Source organism: Antennarius striatus, chromosome 21 (assembly GCF_040054535.1).
Source record: "Antennarius striatus isolate MH-2024 chromosome 21, ASM4005453v1, whole genome shotgun sequence".
Taxonomy (NCBI): domain Eukaryota; kingdom Metazoa; phylum Chordata; class Actinopteri; order Lophiiformes; family Antennariidae; genus Antennarius; species Antennarius striatus.
In genome coordinates, this window is record NC_090796.1 from 9,947,501 (window position 1) to 9,967,263 (window position 19,763).

Genomic DNA, 19,763 nt, shown 5'->3' on the forward strand with positions numbered 1-19,763 from the left:
TAAACGGGTCCACTGTGCTTCAGCTGTCTGAAACATCAACACTTACACCAACACAAGTGCAGAGCTTCAGGTAAAAGCCCTCACATAACACACTCCAGGCACACGACATGTATTGATAGTCCAAACATATCCACGACGAGCCATCAGCCATGTCTGAACCAGAAACTATCAGTGGCCCAGAGCCTGGAGCCTGTGGGCGGCGACGCAGAACAAGTGACATGTTTACCTTATAGACACAAAGTATCACCTGGATGTCACCTCTCACTTCATTCTGATCCATATCCAGAGCAGCAAAACCAGGTAGCAACAGGGATAGAAACAACAACTGACCCTTGTGATACTCTAGACGGGTCTGGTATAAAAATAGTACCTCAATCATGTGTTTTTGTGGTGTAGTGAAATATAAAGATGATGTTATCTGATCCTGTCATGAGAAGAGGACCAAAAGATAAATTACATCTGTATTGTAACAAGTAGTCATTTTTTTAGTGTAGCAGCACTTTTCTGCTTTACTTCTCCACTGCATTACATATTTGCTTATGTAATAAAATTAACTTTTTATTTATGTTTTAAGTAATGATGTCGTATTCTTCTCTCATGACATCTGATTGTTTAGATAAATTAATCAAAATGAATTTATATAACCTATGGAGTGACAAAGTGCTTTCCAATAAAAAACATGAGACTAAAACAAACAATAAATTAAAAACAACGACATGACATGACGTAGGGACAGCTGTAGGGACATATTTATCGCAAAATAAATATCACACAACTAATATATGTTTGGCCCGCCTCACGCCCTAAGACAGCTGGGATAGGTTTCAGCTCCCCGTGACCCGCTACGGTGGATAAAGCGGTTCGGAAAATGTATGAATGAATGAATAAGATATGGACCTCTCATTGAATCTTGTACAGTAGAACTGTACAGCAGTAATACTAACAGTCACCAGACTAGGTCGCCTCTGAAAAAACACTGACTCACTCATAAGTATTGCAAAACTTTGTAAACATCCCCAAAAGTTCAGCTGAAGCTAATATGAATCCTTATAGTCATTTATCTCCAAATTCAGCATGGAGTGCAAATAGAATATATTTCTATACTTCACTCAGTAACTTCCACCGTCAGGTAGGAAACAGCAGCCGTTAACCACATACTTAAGTTGTACTTGTGGGTGGTGCGAGCTTGATTCATCCACCTGCTCCGTCCAGATTCTAACTCTGTGCCTCAAGGACAGAAGTATGATTATGCCTGTGTCTCACGTTCATGTCCATATATTTGCTTTTTTCTCTTTGCCTCCAGACGGACGTGGACCTGAAGGAGATAATGAAGGACCAGAAGGAGGAGAAATCCTGGAAGGAGACGGGTCGATGGGAGGGTCACGAGGAGAGGTTTGACCCTCAGGCTGGGGTGTGGGGGTCCTCACACATCTCCTACCTCACCTTCAAGAGCCTCATCCAGCTGCGGCGCAGCATGAATACAGGTTTGTGAGGAATATTGATCAAATCATTGTCAGCACATTAGATTAATTATTTGTACTTTGATTGCATTTCATGTTGTAGTTCTACTCTAGAGGAAAAATGGAACTTATACTCCACTTTACAAATACCAAACAACAGATTAAGTTCCTTGTTATTTTACTTTTTTATTTACAATTATTGAAAGCACAATAAATAAATACGAGGGGTATTGAAACAAATTAATATAATTGATTTGATAAAATGCCATTCGCCTTTACCAATTACCAGCATATAAGTGATGCCTAAACTTTGTAGCTTTTATATTCCAATAATATCATTCAAACTATGTATTTACCTCTTTCCCCACAAACCAGAACCACAAACTCACTCTCTTTTCTAAATCTTTTTCCACAATAGGTGTGACAATTTTTGACCTTGGAGAGCGGACCTTGGCAAGCATGGCGGAGAAGATTGTCAATGAAATGGTTAACAAAAAGGAGATCAGACCTGAGGACCGAGAGGGCGTGCTCAAATCTCTCCTTCAAAACCGCAGGTATCTTCTGAGACATCACCAAACACTGACTCAAACATAAATGACCTACATTTAGGCTTTCAGCTGATGCTGTTATCCAAAGCTGCAAATGACACTGGTAGATTTCAGTGTCTTTCTAAGAGAAAGCTAAACAGAACATAAAGCATCAAACCTGTCATTATGAAACACCGTCTCAGACCACCAAGTCACTCTGCCTGTCTGCTGAGGTCTTTATTAGAGGTGAACACTGTCATGTAGTGAACTCAGTTTTCTCTAGAAGGACATACAGTCCCTAGATTTTCATATGATTGTTCCATAAGCCAAGAAAAAAATTAGCAGCACATTTGTTTTGCTAGGGTCCATTTTAATTGCATATGCTATTTTTACCTAGATTTTTTGGTTTGGAAGCATCTTTTAATTTTTAAATGGGGTAGTCAAAAGCCACCCAGGAAAATCAAATCAGTTGAACATATTCCTACTGATAGAGCATTTAACTGGGCTTGCACTAGGAGGTAGTATGATTAAGCCACTGTGGCTCAGTGTAAAAGAATTGAGTAAGCCATAAAAGCCACATTCTGTGTCCAAGACAGCGGCTTGCTATAATAGCAAGTAAAACTTACAAGTAAACATTGAATAATACCAAGAATAAAATTTAGTAAAATCAAAGTGTCTAAGTCAAAGTTAAAATGTTGTGTAGTCCAAGTAAAACTTACAAGTAAACATTGAGTAATGTTTTGAATGACTGTATCTTCACATAGTGAATGCAAGTTTTCAATTGTTGGGGGGTGTAAAACCACACTCGTCGTAGGGGTGTGTGTGGGTGTCCCCCCACATGGGGGATCCAGGGGGGCCTCCCACGGGAAATTTTTTAGAAAATGGGGTTGTCTTCCTGCATTCTGGTGCATTCTGAGGGCAAAATCTTCTGTTCATTTTATCTACAAAAATACACTAAAGTCAACAGTTCAAGCTTAACTATCTTTATTTCTGTCCTACTTTATACAGGTAGAAATGTGAGATTCAACAATTGAAAACTTGCATTCACTATGTGAAGATACAGTCATACAAAATGCTACTCAATGTTTACTTGTAAGTTTTACTTGGACTAGAAGACATTTTACTTAGACAACACCATTGGTATGCCATACTTTAGTTGTTTTTTTTAAATTCGATAATATGATTTTTCATTTCAATTTAAAAAGGCATGAAAAATAGCAAGCGAGGTGAATACACATTTACATGCATTGCTGGTTATTGCTGCCAGTCATAGAGATCAAAAGTCTAAGACAACAAAAAAGTATTGATAATATCTTTCATTTACCTTTTGAACGGTCTGTCACCACTCCTACCCCCTCGCAGCATTCACCATTTGTTGTTCAATTAGAATTTTAATGCAAAATCCACTATAAAACCCTCTTTTCTCATTTTCCTTCAATGGATCGTCCTCGCCTTGTTGTACACCAACTCGCGGGTTTAGCTTGTAAAAAAGAATCCTGTATTTTTTTAGTGCTGTCAGGCGATTAAAAAAAATTAATCTAATTACAGGATTTGTAATTACCTGTAATGTAATTAATCACATTTTTATCTCATACCTGCTAAAGGCCCCCAAATAAAGAATTTGAATTGTAGGACACAAAATTGTAGTGCATGACTAATCAATAGAATAGATGAAGACAAGATTTGAAATCCACATTTTTATTGGTTAAGTGTGCTTTATAAATGAAATTCAAAAGAAAAAAGGCCAAGCACATCAGCAAACCAATTAGGCCAGGTGCATTTCTCAAAAATGCAACACAAATACAGTTATATAAAATAACTAAAATTCAGAAATAAAATAAGGCTGAGTCTCAGATAGGCACATAAGCAGACTCTCAATCAAAATGATATACTAAAGCTGACTCAATACAGCAATTCAAAATGAATAGTATAACATGTCTCTAAATAAGGCAACTAAATAGCGAGATGCCAACAGGCTTTTCATTTAAAAAGGGTAAGCTAATGTTCAACTCTGTGTCCTTGACATGTCCATCCATCCATTTTCATGTACCGCCGCTGTATCCGCCGAAGCGGGTCACTGGGAGCTGGAGCCTATCCCAGGAATACCTTAGGTCGTAAGGTATTCCTTTGGTGCTTAACCATATCACAAATGTGTCCTGCTGCACCATCCACACTCCAAGCAGCACCACTAAAAAGCCCACAATCCAGTTTACAAAGATATTTACAGACCCATCAGGGAAATATGATTGTGATGCTCTGTGGCAGATTTGAATACAAAAGCATGGCACAAAAACAGATGAAGAAAGTTCATTTTACTTAGCTTTTAGATAACAGGCAGAGATTAAAAACATAACAGTCAGTAAGACTAGCAAATGAAGGAACAGGAAATCAAAATTCTGAGTCTGCATAATAAGGTAGAAGTACAAACAGGCAGGTCAGGTGTAACATAATTCAGAAATACTCAGAGGTCAAGCAGACCATTGGACAACCTGGCAAGGAGTGAATGAAACTGGGTTGGTATTCAGTCAATAATGAGAGACTAATAAGGGGAGGCAGTGAGACGGGAAAATCTGGTGAAGAGAATGAGCTGATGCAAGCATGAGCGGTAGGCTCTGAAGTGGCAGGGCAGTTAGGGATAAGGCATAAAGACAAATGGAAATAACTGTTATATATAGCTAGCTACTGTGTATTGGGGTTGTGATATGGATTGTTGATGATATAAAAGTAACAAAAATGTCAAAGTGACCATGGAAATTTGACAAATCTATGTTTGCTGTTCATATCCCTGGCTCAGAAAATCAGTATGCAAAGGTTGAATAAAACATTTTTCGTTAGTGTTGGTCTAGAGTAGAGTAGAGTAGATTATAACTTTATTTATCCCTTAAGGAGGTTCCGTCAGGGAAATTAATTTCTCCATCGCACACAAGTACACAAAACACAGAAAAAGCACACAGAAAGCACCTGCACATAGAAAGTAGTACCACACCAAATAGAACAATTAATAAATAACCCATCAAGAATATACAAATAGAAAATCCTAAATAGATATAGAAATAAAAAATAAATAAATAAACAGGCCTAGTTAAGTATGGGTATAGTGAAATGTCTATAGTGTTTGCATTGTTTTTGCTGTATTGTTTGTGTCATCCCTCAGCTCTCGTGTGGACTTTCTTCTTCTTCATCTCCCCCAGAGAGGAGTTGAGCAGTTTCATGGCTCGGGGAATGAACAAGTTCTTAAGTCTGTTTGTCCAGCATGTTGGGAGGCGCAGCCTCTGTCTGGTCAGGTTTCTCAGGTTTTTCTGGTTGTTGGCAACGGTGTGCAGAGGGTGGCTGACATTGTCCATGATGTCCAGCAATTTGTCCAAGGTTCTCTTCTCTTCCACCGTTGCCAGAGGGTCCAGCTTCATCCCGACAAACGAGTTGGCCCGCCTGATCAGCTTCTCCAGACTAGAGAGATCCGCCTTAGTCACGCTCCCTCCCCAACACACCACAGCGAACGACAGGACGCTGGCGACCACAGACTGACAGAACATCCAAAAGAACTTCCTGCAGATGTTGAATGCCCTCAGCCTCCTCAGAAAGTGCATCCTGCTCTGTGCTTTCTTGTACAGCTGCCTCGTGTTGCTGGTCCAGTCCAGCTTGTTGTCTAGCCACAGCCCAAGATATTTATATGTCTGCACAATCTCCACCTCCTCCGTTCTTATCATAACTGGTCTAGGTTGGGGTCTGTCCCTCCTGAAGTCAATGACCAGCTCTTTAGTTTTGGAGGTATTGAGCTGCAGGCTGTTGCTGTGACACCAGTCAACAAAGTCCTTCACCAGGCATCTATACTCCCCCTCCTCATTGTCCCTGATACATCCCACGATAGCTGTGTCATCTGCGTACTTCTGGATGTGACAGTTCTGAGTTGTAGCAGAAGTCTGCCGTGTACAGGGAGAAGAGGATTGGGGACAAGATAGTCCCCTGTGGAGCACCGATGCAGCTGACCACAGTATCAAACGTGGCGTCCTTTAGCCTGACGAACTGTGGTCTGTCGGTGAGGTAGTCTTGGATCCAAGCAACCAAGCCGGGGTCCACTCGCATTTGTAGGAGTGTTTCCTGTAGGATACAGGGCTGGATGGTGTTAAAGGTACTTGAAAAATCCAGAAAAAGGATCCTCACAGTGTCGCTTTCCTTGTCCAGATGCGAATGGGCTCGGTGTAGCATGTGGAGGATGGCGTCTTCCACGCTGACCTTGTCCCGGTAGGCAAACTGTAAAGAGCCCTCAGCATGTTTCACCTGGGGCCTGAGGAGATTGAGGAAAAGCCGCTCCAGAGTCTTCATCAGATGCGATGTGAGCGCCACCGGTCGGAAGTCGTTCAGCTCGCTGGGCCGGTTCTTTTTGGGAACTGGAACGATGCACGACGTCTTCCAGAGGGTGAGCACCTTCCTGAGACGCAGGCTCAGGTTGAAGACCCGTTGTAGCGGATCCCCGAGTTTAGCGGCGTAGGCCTTGAGTAGATGGGGGCTCACCCCATCCGGTCCTGCTGCTTTTCGGGGCCGAAGCTTCCTCAGTTCTCCTATTACCTGGTCCGTCGTGAATATGGGAGGAGACTGTGATGGTGATGGGACCTGGGGGGTGGGGGGAAGGTGTGACAGAGAGGAGGGCTTGCAGGTGAGAGAGTGGGGAAGGGAGGAGAGGGGGGAGCTAGGATAGGTGTAGGTGGGCTTGAGGGAGGTAGAATAGGTGGTGGAATGGGGGGAGGAGGATTGCTCGTGGGAAGGGGGGCTGAGGGGGACTGCTCCGTTATAAGACTGCTCCCTTATAAGTCTATAAGTTCGATCCACGGTTGTGTTGGTTGGCACATAACTGTATATAATTCATATATAATATGAATCTCAAGACATTGATGACCTCAAGGAGATAAAGATCTAGAGTTCACATGAGAAGTGAAACCAACACCATGAAACCATCATTATTGCCTCAACCTAAAGAAGAGAGAATCTACAGTGCCTTGCGAAAGTATCGGCCCCCCAAAAACTTGCTGACATTTTGCCACATTTCAGGCTTCAAACTTAAAGATAACAAACTGAAAATATTTTTCAAGAATCAACAAAATGTGAGACACAATCGTGAAGTGGAAACAAATTTATTCAACATTTTATATTGTGTTTACAAATAAAAAACTGAAAAGTAGGATGTGCAAATGTGAGACCAAATGACACAGATGCACTCTGTTTGTCATTGTTAGTCATTTAGGTCAACACTGGATCATTCAGAAGTCACCTGGGAACTTCTGGAGTTGTTTAGCTGAGCTGAGAGAACAGGAGGCCAATACTTTTGCACATCCTACTTTTCAGTTTTTTATTTGCAAACACAATATAAAATCTTGAAAAAATATATTTCCACTTCACGGTTGTGTCTCACATGTTGTTGATTCCTGAAAATATTTTCAGTTTGTTATCTTTAAGTTTGAAGCCTGAAATGTGGCAAAATGTCAAAAAAGTTCTGGGGGGGGGGGGCAATACTTTCTCAAGGCACTGTACATTAACGACTGCACTAACTACAAAAATTGATCTACCCAAAGGACAAAACACCCCAACACAATTCAGCAATATTATCCATATAGCCTAATGCAGGGAGGAGTGCATGTATCTATATGCAGGTAAAACAAAACTACCACTCTTCACACGGATACCATAACACAATGATTGTGTTCACTGGTGTTTAAATATCTGTGCTGTCCAGTTAAAACTGAAAAATCTGCATGCTTCAGTCAGCCTTCAAAAAATAACTGATACTGCTGAGTTACATCAAAACTCAAATTCATAACTTTCATGTCATCGCTGGTCACTGGTGAAATGCTATTTGCAAGTATACTATTGTTAAATGAAGTGCAAAGTCTAACCACCCTCAGGACGCTGCGGTGAAATGATGCATAAATAACTTATGAAGCACTTTTATCATCAAAAGCTGACTAAATGGATCCTGGAGATGCCATAAAGATTGTTTTATAAACCATTACAACCCCTGGCTATATTTGACCATGAAGGATTAAGTGAGTGACAGTCCTGTACTGTTTTGTAAATACCTTGGAAAAAACACCTAACAAAATTGTATCCTACTACAACACAAACTGTTCAGATGAGTTCTTTCTCATGTATGAATCATTTTTGTCAAATTAATAAAGCTGTCATGGGAGTGGTTAGGACCCAAATACAGAACACCCAGGGAGAAGTCCACTTTCATAGCTTTAATCAGCAAAATCCTAATCAGAAGATCAGGCAAGGAACGATCAAACACGCTAAATTCAGGAAACAAGCAAAAATAACATGGAAGTCGAAGAAACCTGAAGTGTAGGATGAGTAACTAACAACCTGGCAGCGAACTGAGGTGAGCAGAACATGAGTAGAGTGGAGCCTGAGTGGAGATGGCTGCAGCAACACAACTGACAGGAATGAGTGGATTGAGTAGGAGTCAATTCCAGATACAGAGGACAGGTGGGAAAACTGGAACTGGGACAATGACAGAAGCAAATTTCAAAAGTATTTAATCTCATTCATTAATATCTAATTCCCAATGATGTTGAAAGACTTCAAGGAATAAATAATCTATCATTGCTGTCACTAACTCTTCAGTGTGACACAAAAGCACCCAGTGACATGTCATTTTCTCCCCACAGCCAATCAGATGACCCGGAGAGTCAAGCTTTGACTGAAGGGGTGGACCTGCAGAAGTTTTCAGTCAAGGAAAGGGTAAAATCATCCATTTATGGATAATTCATGTCGATCTGTCCTTGATCTGATGTCATAACAATGATGAGATCATGACAGTGATCATGAATTGTCAAATGCTTGGTTGTACAAAGTAAATCGTAAATAGTACATTGTACATGTACAATGGCTCACTTCTGTTAATTCTCTGTTCCCTCAGACGGATGAATCCGACCACGTGGAGGCCTCCATGGTGCTCGTGGGTGAGCTAGTGTCTGCATTGTTTGCTTGCATGTTTCCATGTTTTCCTTTGCCTACATGTGTGGCCCTATTTAGGAGTTTGACATTTCTGTCTGTTTGAACTAGGAGCTTTGGACTTCCTGGAAAGACCCACTGTTACGTTTGTGCGTCTGAAGGAACCTGCGGTGCTTGAGTCTGCATTGGAGTCCCCAATGCCTGTACGCTTTGTCTTTGTTATGGTGGGCCCCACCAAGGCTGACATGAACTACCACGAAACTGGTCGTGCTATGGCAGCCCTTCTGGCTGATAAAGTGAGTGAACTTTCCTTTTTTTTTTTTTTAACAAACTTGGATACGTATGTGTGAGCAGTGACACAGTAACATAACTCATAGCTATTATTTCATATTAAGTCTTTGATGCACAAATCCAAAGTCTCAATTGAGTCCCAAATCCTGTGGAAACTAAAACTGGGTAGCTTTAATAAACAAATTAGACCAATTTTAATATTTTGTTAATACGGGATGATGAGTTAAAATGTAGGTGAACTACTGCTGTGTGGTGTAAATTCAGTAAAGATTCTATTCCTCCTCCACTATGACCATCCCAGGTATTCAATCAAGCAGCCTTTCAGGCAAAAAGTGCCCGCGAGCTGACGGACGCTGTGGCCGACTTCATGGATTGCAGCATTGTCATTCCGCCAACTGAAATCCAGAATGAAGCGATGCTCACCCCTATAATCAGCTTCCAGAAGAAACTACTGAAAGACAGGCTTCAATCCTCCAGTGCACCGCCTTGCCAGGAATCTAGTCCTCGTAGGGGTGAGACTAATTACACCCAACATCACATCCAAAAATTCAATTTTTGGTGGACCTGTTTGTTAATGTTGGATTGTAGTATTCAAATGATTTTGTTTTTTTTGTTTGTTTTTTTCTTCCCTAGTTTCCGACTCTGCTGCACCTCCACCTGAAGACCCGTTGTCCCGGACTGGTCGACCATTTGGCGGTATGATTCGAGACATGAAGAAACGTTACGAGCACTACAAGAGTGACATCACAGATGCTCTTAACGCCCAAGTTCTTGCTGCTGTTATCTTCATCTACTTTGCCGCCCTATCACCTGCCATCACCTTTGGAGGATTGCTCGGTATGAATGATTAACTGGTCATACATGATAGAGTTATTATTAGAGAAAGATTCTATAATAAAAGATTTTTGGGTTTTTTGCTACTACAGCTGACAAGGTGGACAACATGATGGGTGTTCCAGAGCTCCTCATCTCCACCAGCATTCAGGGGATCATCTTCTGCTTTATTGCAGCTCAGCCCATCCTAGTGATTGGTTTCTCTGGGCCTCTATTAGTGTTTGAAGAAGCCTTCTTCGCTGTAAGTTATACAGAGAATCCTATCCGGATCTCTGATTGAATTTCAGTTTTGCTTGGTATGTCCATGTGATCATACTAAAGTCAACTCATTCTCTTCTTTTTCATTCAGTTCTGTCAGACTCAGGGCATTGAGTATATTGTAGGGAGAGTGTGGGTTGGATTGTGGCTGGTTATCATCGTTGTGGTGATTGTAGCCTTTGAGGGCAGCTTCCTGGTGCGTTTCATCTCGCGATTCACCCAGGAAATCTTCTCCATCCTTATTTCCCTCATCTTCATCTATGAAACCTTTGCCAAGCTAGCAAGGGTAAACCCACCTTCACCTAACTGACATACTTCATCTATCCAAATAGATCAGAAATATGAAATGTTTGTGATTGTACTGAATTTTTTCATATCCAGGTTATAATCTTTTTTCATCTCTCCTGTTTTCTCATTAGATATTTCAGGCCCACCCACTGATTATGAATTACGATCACGTGAATTCAACTCTAGAAAATCCCTGGCTCCCAACGGTGCTAGAGGAACTTGTGTATGACAATGCTACTGGCAACGCAACAGTTGTTGTCAACACCATTAAACTGCCTTATCCCAATACTGCCCTGCTGTCCATGTGCCTCATGTTAGGCTGCTTCTTCATTGCTTTCTTTCTGCGTCAGTTCAAAAATGGCACTTTTCTTCCTGGAAAGGTGAGTTCCTGGAGATTATGATGTCCATTCACTGTTTCAGTAAACACTTCTTCACAATTACACATTAACTCAGTGTCTTCATTTATCGGCCATTTTATTCAAAGGTAAAACTCTTGAATCCTGTTGCTTTGTGTCTCTGTTTACCAGATCAGACGTTTAATTGGGGACTTTGGCGTGCCTATTTCCATTTTCCTCATGATTGTTGTGGATTACAGCATTAATGATACCTACACACAGGTTAGTTCATGAGTTTCAGTTTCAAAAATCTGGTCATGCAAATTCATGCAAATATTTTTCATTACATTTTAAGGGTCAAGTGTGCATTTTGGCTTTAATCAACTGTGCCCATTACAGCATAGAAACATGTTTCACTTGCTAATGTTCTTTCAGTGGAAGTGTTAAGAAATAAAATCTGCAGTCCTGCATACAAATATGTATTCCAAAGTTGAAACAAATCGAGGATTCTGTCCTCCAGTTTTGTCAACTCAGTATCTTTCTTTTTATTAGCTAACTCTCTTGGGGTTTAACGTACAAACATTACCAAAGGGAATTTATACGTGAAATAAAAGAAATTTGAGTCACTCCTGAAGCTTCACATTATCTCTAGAAGACTATACAGTAGAGTGAATATTTCTAGATGGCATGACATGAGATAAGATATTGATTTATTGATCCCTGTGGGGAAACTACATTCGCACACCCTACTAGTGAGGAGTACTGGGCCACTTCACCTCTATATGGTACTGCCACTTAAAGAGTGGGGGAGATAACAGAGACCAAAAAGAGATTTAGTAAGTCGAAAAAAAATTATCTTTCAGAAACTGGCGGTTCCCAAAGGTCTGATGGTGTCCAACCCAGCCAAAAGAGGCTGGCTGATCAACCCCTTTGGAGAGCATGAGACTTTCCCTGTGTGGTTGATGTTTGCATCCTGTGTCCCAGCTTTACTCGTCTTCATTCTGATCTTTCTGGAGTCTCAGATTACAACGTGAGCCAACACCACTCCATGAACTGTCAAAGTCAGAAAATATATTTCCCAGTTTAATCAAACTTGATTCATATTGCACCTGTTGACAGCCTTATTATCAGCAAACCTGAGCGGAAGATGGTCAAAGGATCTGGATTCCACTTTGATTTGCTAATTTTAGTTGCCATGGGAGGATGTAGTGCAATATTTGGTGTGCCGTGGCTCAGTGCTGCCACGGTGCGATCAGTCACCCACGCCAATGCCCTCACCGTTATGAGCAAAGGACCAAAGCCTGTCATTGAGAAGGTGATGGAGCAGAGGATCAGTGGCATTTTGGTGGCGTTGCTGGTTGGTACGTGCTATTTAATGATTCTGTCTTATGTCACCTCACTGCATGTCATGAAATATAAAGTTGTATCCTCATCATGCAACTCCTCATCTGCATCAAGGTGTGTCCATTTTGATGGAGCCCATTCTTAAGTTGATTCCCATGTCGGCCTTGTTTGGAATATTTCTTTACATGGGAGTCACCTCACTCAATGGCATCCAGCTGTGGGATCGCATTCTGCTTCTGTTCATCCCAAAGAAATACCATCCTGACGAACCCTATGCCACCAGAGTAAGACTCTCAGGATTGTGTGATAAACAAAACAACATATGTAACTTCATCAATTACTCTTTATCAATTATAATACCTTTTCACTTAATAGCATAATATAGTAATATAATATAATATAGTAATATTATTATTATTAATAATAATATTAGTAATAAAAATAATAATAATATAATAATCTTGATTGACTCTATGATGCATTATGCAATATCTTTAATTAATATTAGATATTGAAGTGCATATGAGTTAGCATATGCACTTCATATGCTAACTCATATGAAGTGCAAATGTCACACTTCCTTTAGAAGCTTTTCAAAGCAATGTGGTTGACAGTGAGATTACAAATTCTTGTTTCGAGCGGTGGTCACTAAAATAATCAGAATCAAAGTGCTGCTATCGTCAATGTAATTATACAACTAATATATTCCTATGTTCAATTCAGGTGTCCACAGCGCGAATGCACTTCTTCACGATCATCCAGATAGTGTGCCTAGTCATTCTGTGGATTGTAAAATCCAGTCCAGCATCCCTAGCCCTTCCCTTCATCCTCATCCTCACCATCCCTCTACGCATGCTTATGACTGGGCGTGTTTTCACTCGCCTGGAAATGAAATGTGTGAGTGGTTAACTGACAGCATTTCGACATTTTACTTTTATGAATATACAGATGGCAGTGTGTGTGTGTTTGCCCTAATTTTCTTCTATCGGTTTCAGTTGGATTCTGATGACGCCAAAGTGACATTTGAGGAGGAACCAGGCCAGGATATATACTACGAAACTCAGATGCCATTGTAGATGGCATCTCGACTGCCAACATCTTATTTGAACAAAAAAATTTATTTTTTGTCTCAAAACACAGATTTGTGCTCATAGGTAAATGAGCACAGGTGTGTTTTGTGTATTTTTAAAGAGAAGAACATACACATGTTAGATCTTCATAGTTAAAACTGTCATTTAAACATTCCTGAAGAGTTTCCAGCAATTGCAGGTTTTTTTTTGGTCACATTGTGTTGCTTCAAATACCTTGTATCTTACATCATTGAAGCTGGAACTATTCAGAAACGTGTTTTTACAAGACTGAAAAAATAAAGAAAATGTAAATGTTTTAAAATGATATTGGAGTTTCCGGGTGATGCCATGTGTTAGACAGCACGGAGAAAGGGAGCTCTGACAAAAACCAATTAAAACTAGCTATAGAGAGCTAAATTTATGACAAAAAACATCTAAAGTGCACAGGGGCTTGTTAAAGAAAACACGAAAACGAGATGGAAAGGAAAGGAAGGCCAAATAAAAAGGAAAATGCCAGCGAAGGATTTACCGATATGACGGCGGATAAGACGCTGGTCAACGACTAATGGGACTCGGTAATACTGAATGAGATTCGCCGGCTGCCGCAAGAACATACTGAATTTGCCAAGGAAAATAAAAAGGCCATGACAAGAATAGAGTCAAGTATGAAGGAAATACTGGAAAGAACGGCTTCTCTGGAGCAACAAACGCGAAAGATGGAAGAGCGACAACGAGAAACAGAGTACCGGCCCGCATGGCTGGAACGCACGGTCGCTTACATCTTCCACCAAAATGCAAAGCTGACGGCTAAATGTGATGACTTAGAATCCAGACTAAGACGTAATAACATCAGGATACATGGCATCTCAGAGGGTTCTGAGAAAAAGAACACCATCAGCTTTGTGACTGAACTTATCCGCCCATTAGTGGGCATTACAGAAGACACAGACATCCGCAATCGAGAGTGTGCACCGCTCACTGGTCGCTAAGCCAAAGGAGGGAAACGCTCCACCACGAGCAATCATTGTCAGGTTCCTGGACTATGGAGTGAAGGACCGAGTTCTACGGCAGGCATGGAGGAAAAAGATAACCTACGAGGAAAAAGCAGTGTACTTTAATCAAGACTACACAAACGAGATCCAAAGAAAAAGAAAACAGGTGTTTTAGCTCCTGGACTCTGGAGCTAAAACTTGTGGAGGTTGAACCCATGCTGAAGGACATGGGGATTCACATTGAAGAGGACGAGATGGACAAACTTCAGAGGACGATGGAGAGAGGAGCTTGGACCACAGTGACAGGAGCGAAGGAGAGGAGACAGCCCTGCATTACTGAGGATGACCTACAAGCCCTCATCAAATGAATTTATGGATATTATGGATAAGGGTCAAAAGAACACTACGAACACTTCAATATTAAAAGGAACACTGAAACACAACTTAGTAATTCAAGAATCTGGATAAAATAATGTATAATTAAATGTGAAAAATATTAAACCTAAGCAAAATTACAGAAATATTGGTGAGCGATTTGATAACTCAGTTCGAGTAAGTAGCAACATTATTTAGCAGCAGGAAGTTGCAGGCACACATTGTGCAAAACCCCAAAGAGGATCTGCCCATCTCTCCAATACGGGACGTTTGGGAGTCAGGTATGTTTGTTATTATTTAGTAGTTTTTATGGAGATGTTTATTGTTTATTTTTTATGTTAAGCTTAGTTTAGTTATGATACATAGGAGACATAGAACAGAGATGAGTGGTCTTATTCCAACATGAAAAGATTGAATTTGGTGACATACAGTATAATGTTCATGGGTTTAATCAACCAATTAAACGAAATGAAATTCTAAACCAGCTGAAAAAATTACAATGTTCTTCATTGCTCTTCTTCAAGAAAGCCATTTAACTGAAAGTGAATCTACAAAATTAAAAAGGCAGTGGGTCAGCCATATATTCCATGCTTCACATGGTAAGAGAAGAGGTGTAGACATATAATGAATAAGTCTACCATTCTGTGAAGAAGAGGTAATTAGAGACAACATGGGCAGATATGTAATGGTGATTGGCTCAATCGGAAGTGTGAATATATCTTTACTAAATATCTACGCCCCAAATGAAGAAAATGAGACATTCTATAAAATCATAGCTACTTTAATAACCAATAATGGGAAAGGAATGATAGCGGTGGGAGGGGACTTTAACACGGTTCAAAATGGTAAATTGGATAGACTGCCTCCTGAACAAGGTACTACTAGAAAAAAAAATCTAAAGTAATAAACAGTGTTATTAAGGAATTGGGTCTAATTGATCCGTGGAGGAGTAATAATCCTAGGGAAAAGGATTTTACATTTTATTCAAACCCACATGGTAGTTACTCTTAAATAGACTTCTTCTGTATTTCAAAACAACATATGCATAATGTTCTGTGTTGCGACATTGACAGTATAACTATAAGTGACCATGCAGCGGTTACATTGAGCTTAAGTCTAGACAATGAACCCTGCTTTAAATATTGGAGACTTAATGTGTCGATTTTATCAGATGAAAAGGTGGTGAATGAATTAAAAGAGACTATTAAGGAATACTTTCAAATAAATGACAATGGCGAGGTCTCACCACCAACTCTGTGGGAGGCGGGGAAAGCAGTTATGAAAGGGAAAATAATTGAAATAACATCTAGATTGAAGAAAGCTCGCTTAGAAAAGCAACAAATATTGGAAAGTAGGATTAAAGAATTGGAATTACAGCATAAACAAATATCAAACAATTCTGTACTACTTGAACTGAAAAAAACTAGACATCAATTGGATGAAATCCTGACATATAAAGCAGAGGGTGCCTTGCGTTTTATAAACTAAAAATATTATGAAAGTGGAAATAAAGCAAGTCACCTGCTAGCGTTTCAGCTTAGAAAGGCCCAAAATAAGACATCCGGTGTCTAAACAACTACTGGTAAAACCTACAGAGATAGCAGAACCATTCACAGATTACTATAAAAGATTATACGAAGATACAGACATTGATCATCTAGAAAGCAAGAGGTAAGACTTTTTTAGTAACTTACAATTACCATCTTTATCAACAAAAGAGGCATCTGAACTGATACAACCAATTTCATCCCAAGAAACATCTGATGCTATAAAAACTCTAAAAAATAATAAATCTCCTGGCACAGATGGTTTGCCAGGGGAATACTATAAATGTTTAGCAAAAGAAATGATCCCAGTTCTGACAAAAGTTTTTAATTATACGTTGACATCGGCAGATCCACCTCAAACCTGGTCACAAGCTGTTATTTCAGTATTATATAAGGAAGACAAAGATCCCACTTCCTGTGAAGAATATAGACCTGTTAGTTTATTGTGTAATGATGTTAAAATATAGACAGGTATACTGGCACAAAGAATGAAAGGACTTATGACATCGTTAATTAAACCGGATCAGATGGGTTTTATTTCAGGAAGACAAGGAGCTAAAAATATCAGGAGGACCCCGACCATAATAACATGCACTAAAAACATTCTTAAAAAGCTTTTGATCAAGTAAAATGGAATTTTTTGTATTTTACATTAACAATGTTTGGATTTCACTCCACTTTTATAGATTGGATGAAAATGATGCACAAAAAACCCAAATCACGAATCAGAGTTAACAGCTGCTGGTCTGAATTCTTCTACCATGAAAGAGGAGTCAGACAAGGAGACTATTGGAGTCCATTGTTATTCGCTCTGAGTATCGAATCTTTGGCCATACATCAGTGAGCCATCTTCATCCATAACAGCACTTTTAAATAATTTGGGGGAATATGGAAATCTATCAGGATATAAAACAAATGAATCTAAATCAGTGGCCATGATGTTATCAGGTAAATACCCAACTGAACTAGAAGACCAAGTTTAAATGGACAAGCAAAGGATTTAAATATTTGGGCATTACAATCACCCCTGTCACATCAAAACTATTCGAAGCAAACTACAGGAAATTGATAGGCGATATAAAAAAGGACTTAAGTAGGTGGGAGGATTTACCTTTACACCTACTGGGAAGAATAGAAACTGTGAGAATGAACATACTACCAAGAATGTTATTTTTATTTCAGTCACTGCCCATTGTAATTTCTAATTCTATCCTAACAACATTAGATAAAACAATATCAAAATTTCTATGGCAAAATAAAAGAGTCAGAATCAAATATAAAACACTAATGCGGCCTTAAGACAAGGGAGGGCTGTCATTTGGTGACCCCTGCTAGTCTATGGAGAGAGAGAAAGAGCGAGAGAGGAGAAGAAAAAAAAGGTGCACCAGATTTTTTTCCCTAGTCGCACCAGTGCTCCCAAATATATTTAATAGTCGCACTGATTAAAATTTGTTCTTGATTGGACTTTCATAACTTTATACACTTCATGCACTTGAAGATGAGGTTTGACAGTTCGCTACTACATCCGAGAACCCAGAATCCATCCGCGCGTACTTCGTTGATCTTCATTCCGCGACCCAGATGACACACCTTCTCATGGTAATGCTTAACTAGGAGACGAGAGACATGATGTCCTTTAGGGAGAAAGGCTGGATGTCTGACATGCGGATGGAGTGCAGCTTGGGTCAATCTTCCTCCCACCCTCAAGATACCGAGGCTGTCCACGAAGGGGCTTAACTTGTGCAGGTAAGTTGACTTGTTCTTAGGAACATCTTTCTTTTGAATTAGAGCCTTGATATCTTTGCTTCTTTTTGAACTATTTGAGTGATGAATTGTTCAGCTTCTTGTATTTCTTCAAGTGTGGTAACTTCTATCGATTTTGTCTTTAGACCCTGTGCTTCTTTGGCACAATGCTTGCGTCTTGCTATGGCCTTTACAACTCTTCTCCAATCTGAGAACTTCTCAAGGCGATCTAACAGCGACCTCTCCTCTGTCGCTTTGGTTGTGAGGACCTGTGCTCTTTTCAGTTCTGGATCTTCAATGTCAATCTCTTTTGCCTTAGTCTCTTCTTCCTTAGGGAGTTCTCTTTGCCATAGGAAACTGGGACCAGTGAACCACTTTGAGTCCACAAGCTCCTTGGCAGTGAGCCCGCGAGACGCATGGTCAGCTGGATTATCTTCAGAGGCAACATATCACCACTGCCTTGGTTCTGTACTTGATTTGATATTTCAGGATTTGTTTATATGACCTAGCTATGAAATCATCAGTCAGTCTTTTTGTTTCTCACTATATCTGATATGAGCAAACGCTTATTCTCAATAATGTTTGTGCACTTAGATTCATTTCACCCCAGGCATGTCATTTTGCATCTCATCAAAACAATAACAATGTTTGTGGAGAAAGCTTCACACAAGATTAATTAAACTACTGTATCTGAAGAATTCTATAATTGGAATCACCAGTGAAAGGGAAAACAGAAATACTACATTGTACCATTATTCGTTTTGTGTAAAATTAGAGAAAGCAAAATGACAACAGGTCCTTTCCGTATTTTGCTGCAGTCAGCTTACTTTTTATGAGATGATCCCGTAAAATTTTGGGTCCAGAAATGTCTATACCGTGCAATTTTCATCATTGAAAATTTTTCATTTTGTTTCAGTTTTTAAATCTCATAAAGAGACATTTCTATCAAAATTATATTTATTTATGTAATCTCTCTTGGATTGTGTAATACAATAGGAAACATTCAAATAATACAAACCAACACAATTTTTTTCAGGCTACACGTACATACATAGGACATACAGCTAGGGGTAGAGGTGCTTGTCAACCTCCACTTTATTAACATGAAAATCGCTTCAAAAGCTGTTGCAGGGTAAATGGAAGTGGAGCTAACTAGTTAGACAAATACAAGCTGACTTCACCATACTCATTGGCAAATGTTAGTTAGATAAAAACGTGTCGACGCCTATCTGTCGACCGGATGTAGTTGTTGGGTCACGCATGGTTGGGAGTAATCCTTTTATGAGAGTCGGTGTCAAAGGCACATTTGTCCTGACTCTCATCGCTGGAGCAAGCCAAAATGAACACATAAACACATTTGCAAGCAATGTAGCCGACACATTGTTTAAAGTGAAACACACCCGCAGTGTCTGTTCTTCTTTGGTTTTTTAGAAGAAGTTTTGTTGATTTGTACAATGAAAAACTGAGCAGTTGTGTGCCAGGCTCTGAGAAATGACATTGCAACACACTTCTACTTTACCACTGGACACACCGAATTTCACCTCGGGGGAGGACACCCCCTTATCCAGGGAGAAGGACATGTTCTTTCTCAGAAGGGCCAGGCTATGCATATCACTCCTTTTGTTACGGCACGAAAGGAGCTAATTCCAATCAGCGTTTTTGAGGTTGTTGAGTTTGTGAGCTGTACAGTTGACACAGGGCCCATTTGTTTTCCACATTCTAGGAGTTTATAAGGTTAGGGAGAACCACAA

General features: G+C 40.0%; 1 protein-coding gene across 1 annotated transcript in view; it reads left to right on the forward strand.

Moving 5' to 3' along the window:
• The window catches only part of slc4a1b (solute carrier family 4 member 1b (Diego blood group)), a 16,099-nt gene extending 2,417 nt beyond the window's left edge, over positions 1-13,682 (forward strand). Inside the window, exons 2-17 of the mRNA XM_068306092.1 lie at positions 1,304-1,484; positions 1,879-2,014; positions 8,650-8,722; positions 8,901-8,943; positions 9,047-9,231; positions 9,528-9,738; positions 9,860-10,063; positions 10,153-10,301; positions 10,410-10,604; positions 10,738-10,986; positions 11,134-11,223; positions 11,805-11,971; positions 12,061-12,302; positions 12,400-12,569; positions 13,009-13,182; positions 13,281-13,682. Of these exons, the coding sequence (XP_068162193.1) occupies positions 1,328-1,484; positions 1,879-2,014; positions 8,650-8,722; positions 8,901-8,943; positions 9,047-9,231; positions 9,528-9,738; positions 9,860-10,063; positions 10,153-10,301; positions 10,410-10,604; positions 10,738-10,986; positions 11,134-11,223; positions 11,805-11,971; positions 12,061-12,302; positions 12,400-12,569; positions 13,009-13,182; positions 13,281-13,361 (2,526 nt within the window). The 5' untranslated portion in view covers positions 1,304-1,327 and the 3' untranslated portion in view covers positions 13,362-13,682. The remainder of the gene's footprint in view (positions 1-1,303; positions 1,485-1,878; positions 2,015-8,649; positions 8,723-8,900; positions 8,944-9,046; positions 9,232-9,527; positions 9,739-9,859; positions 10,064-10,152; positions 10,302-10,409; positions 10,605-10,737; positions 10,987-11,133; positions 11,224-11,804; positions 11,972-12,060; positions 12,303-12,399; positions 12,570-13,008; positions 13,183-13,280) is intronic.
• The last annotated feature ends 6,081 nt before the right edge of the window (positions 13,683-19,763 follow it).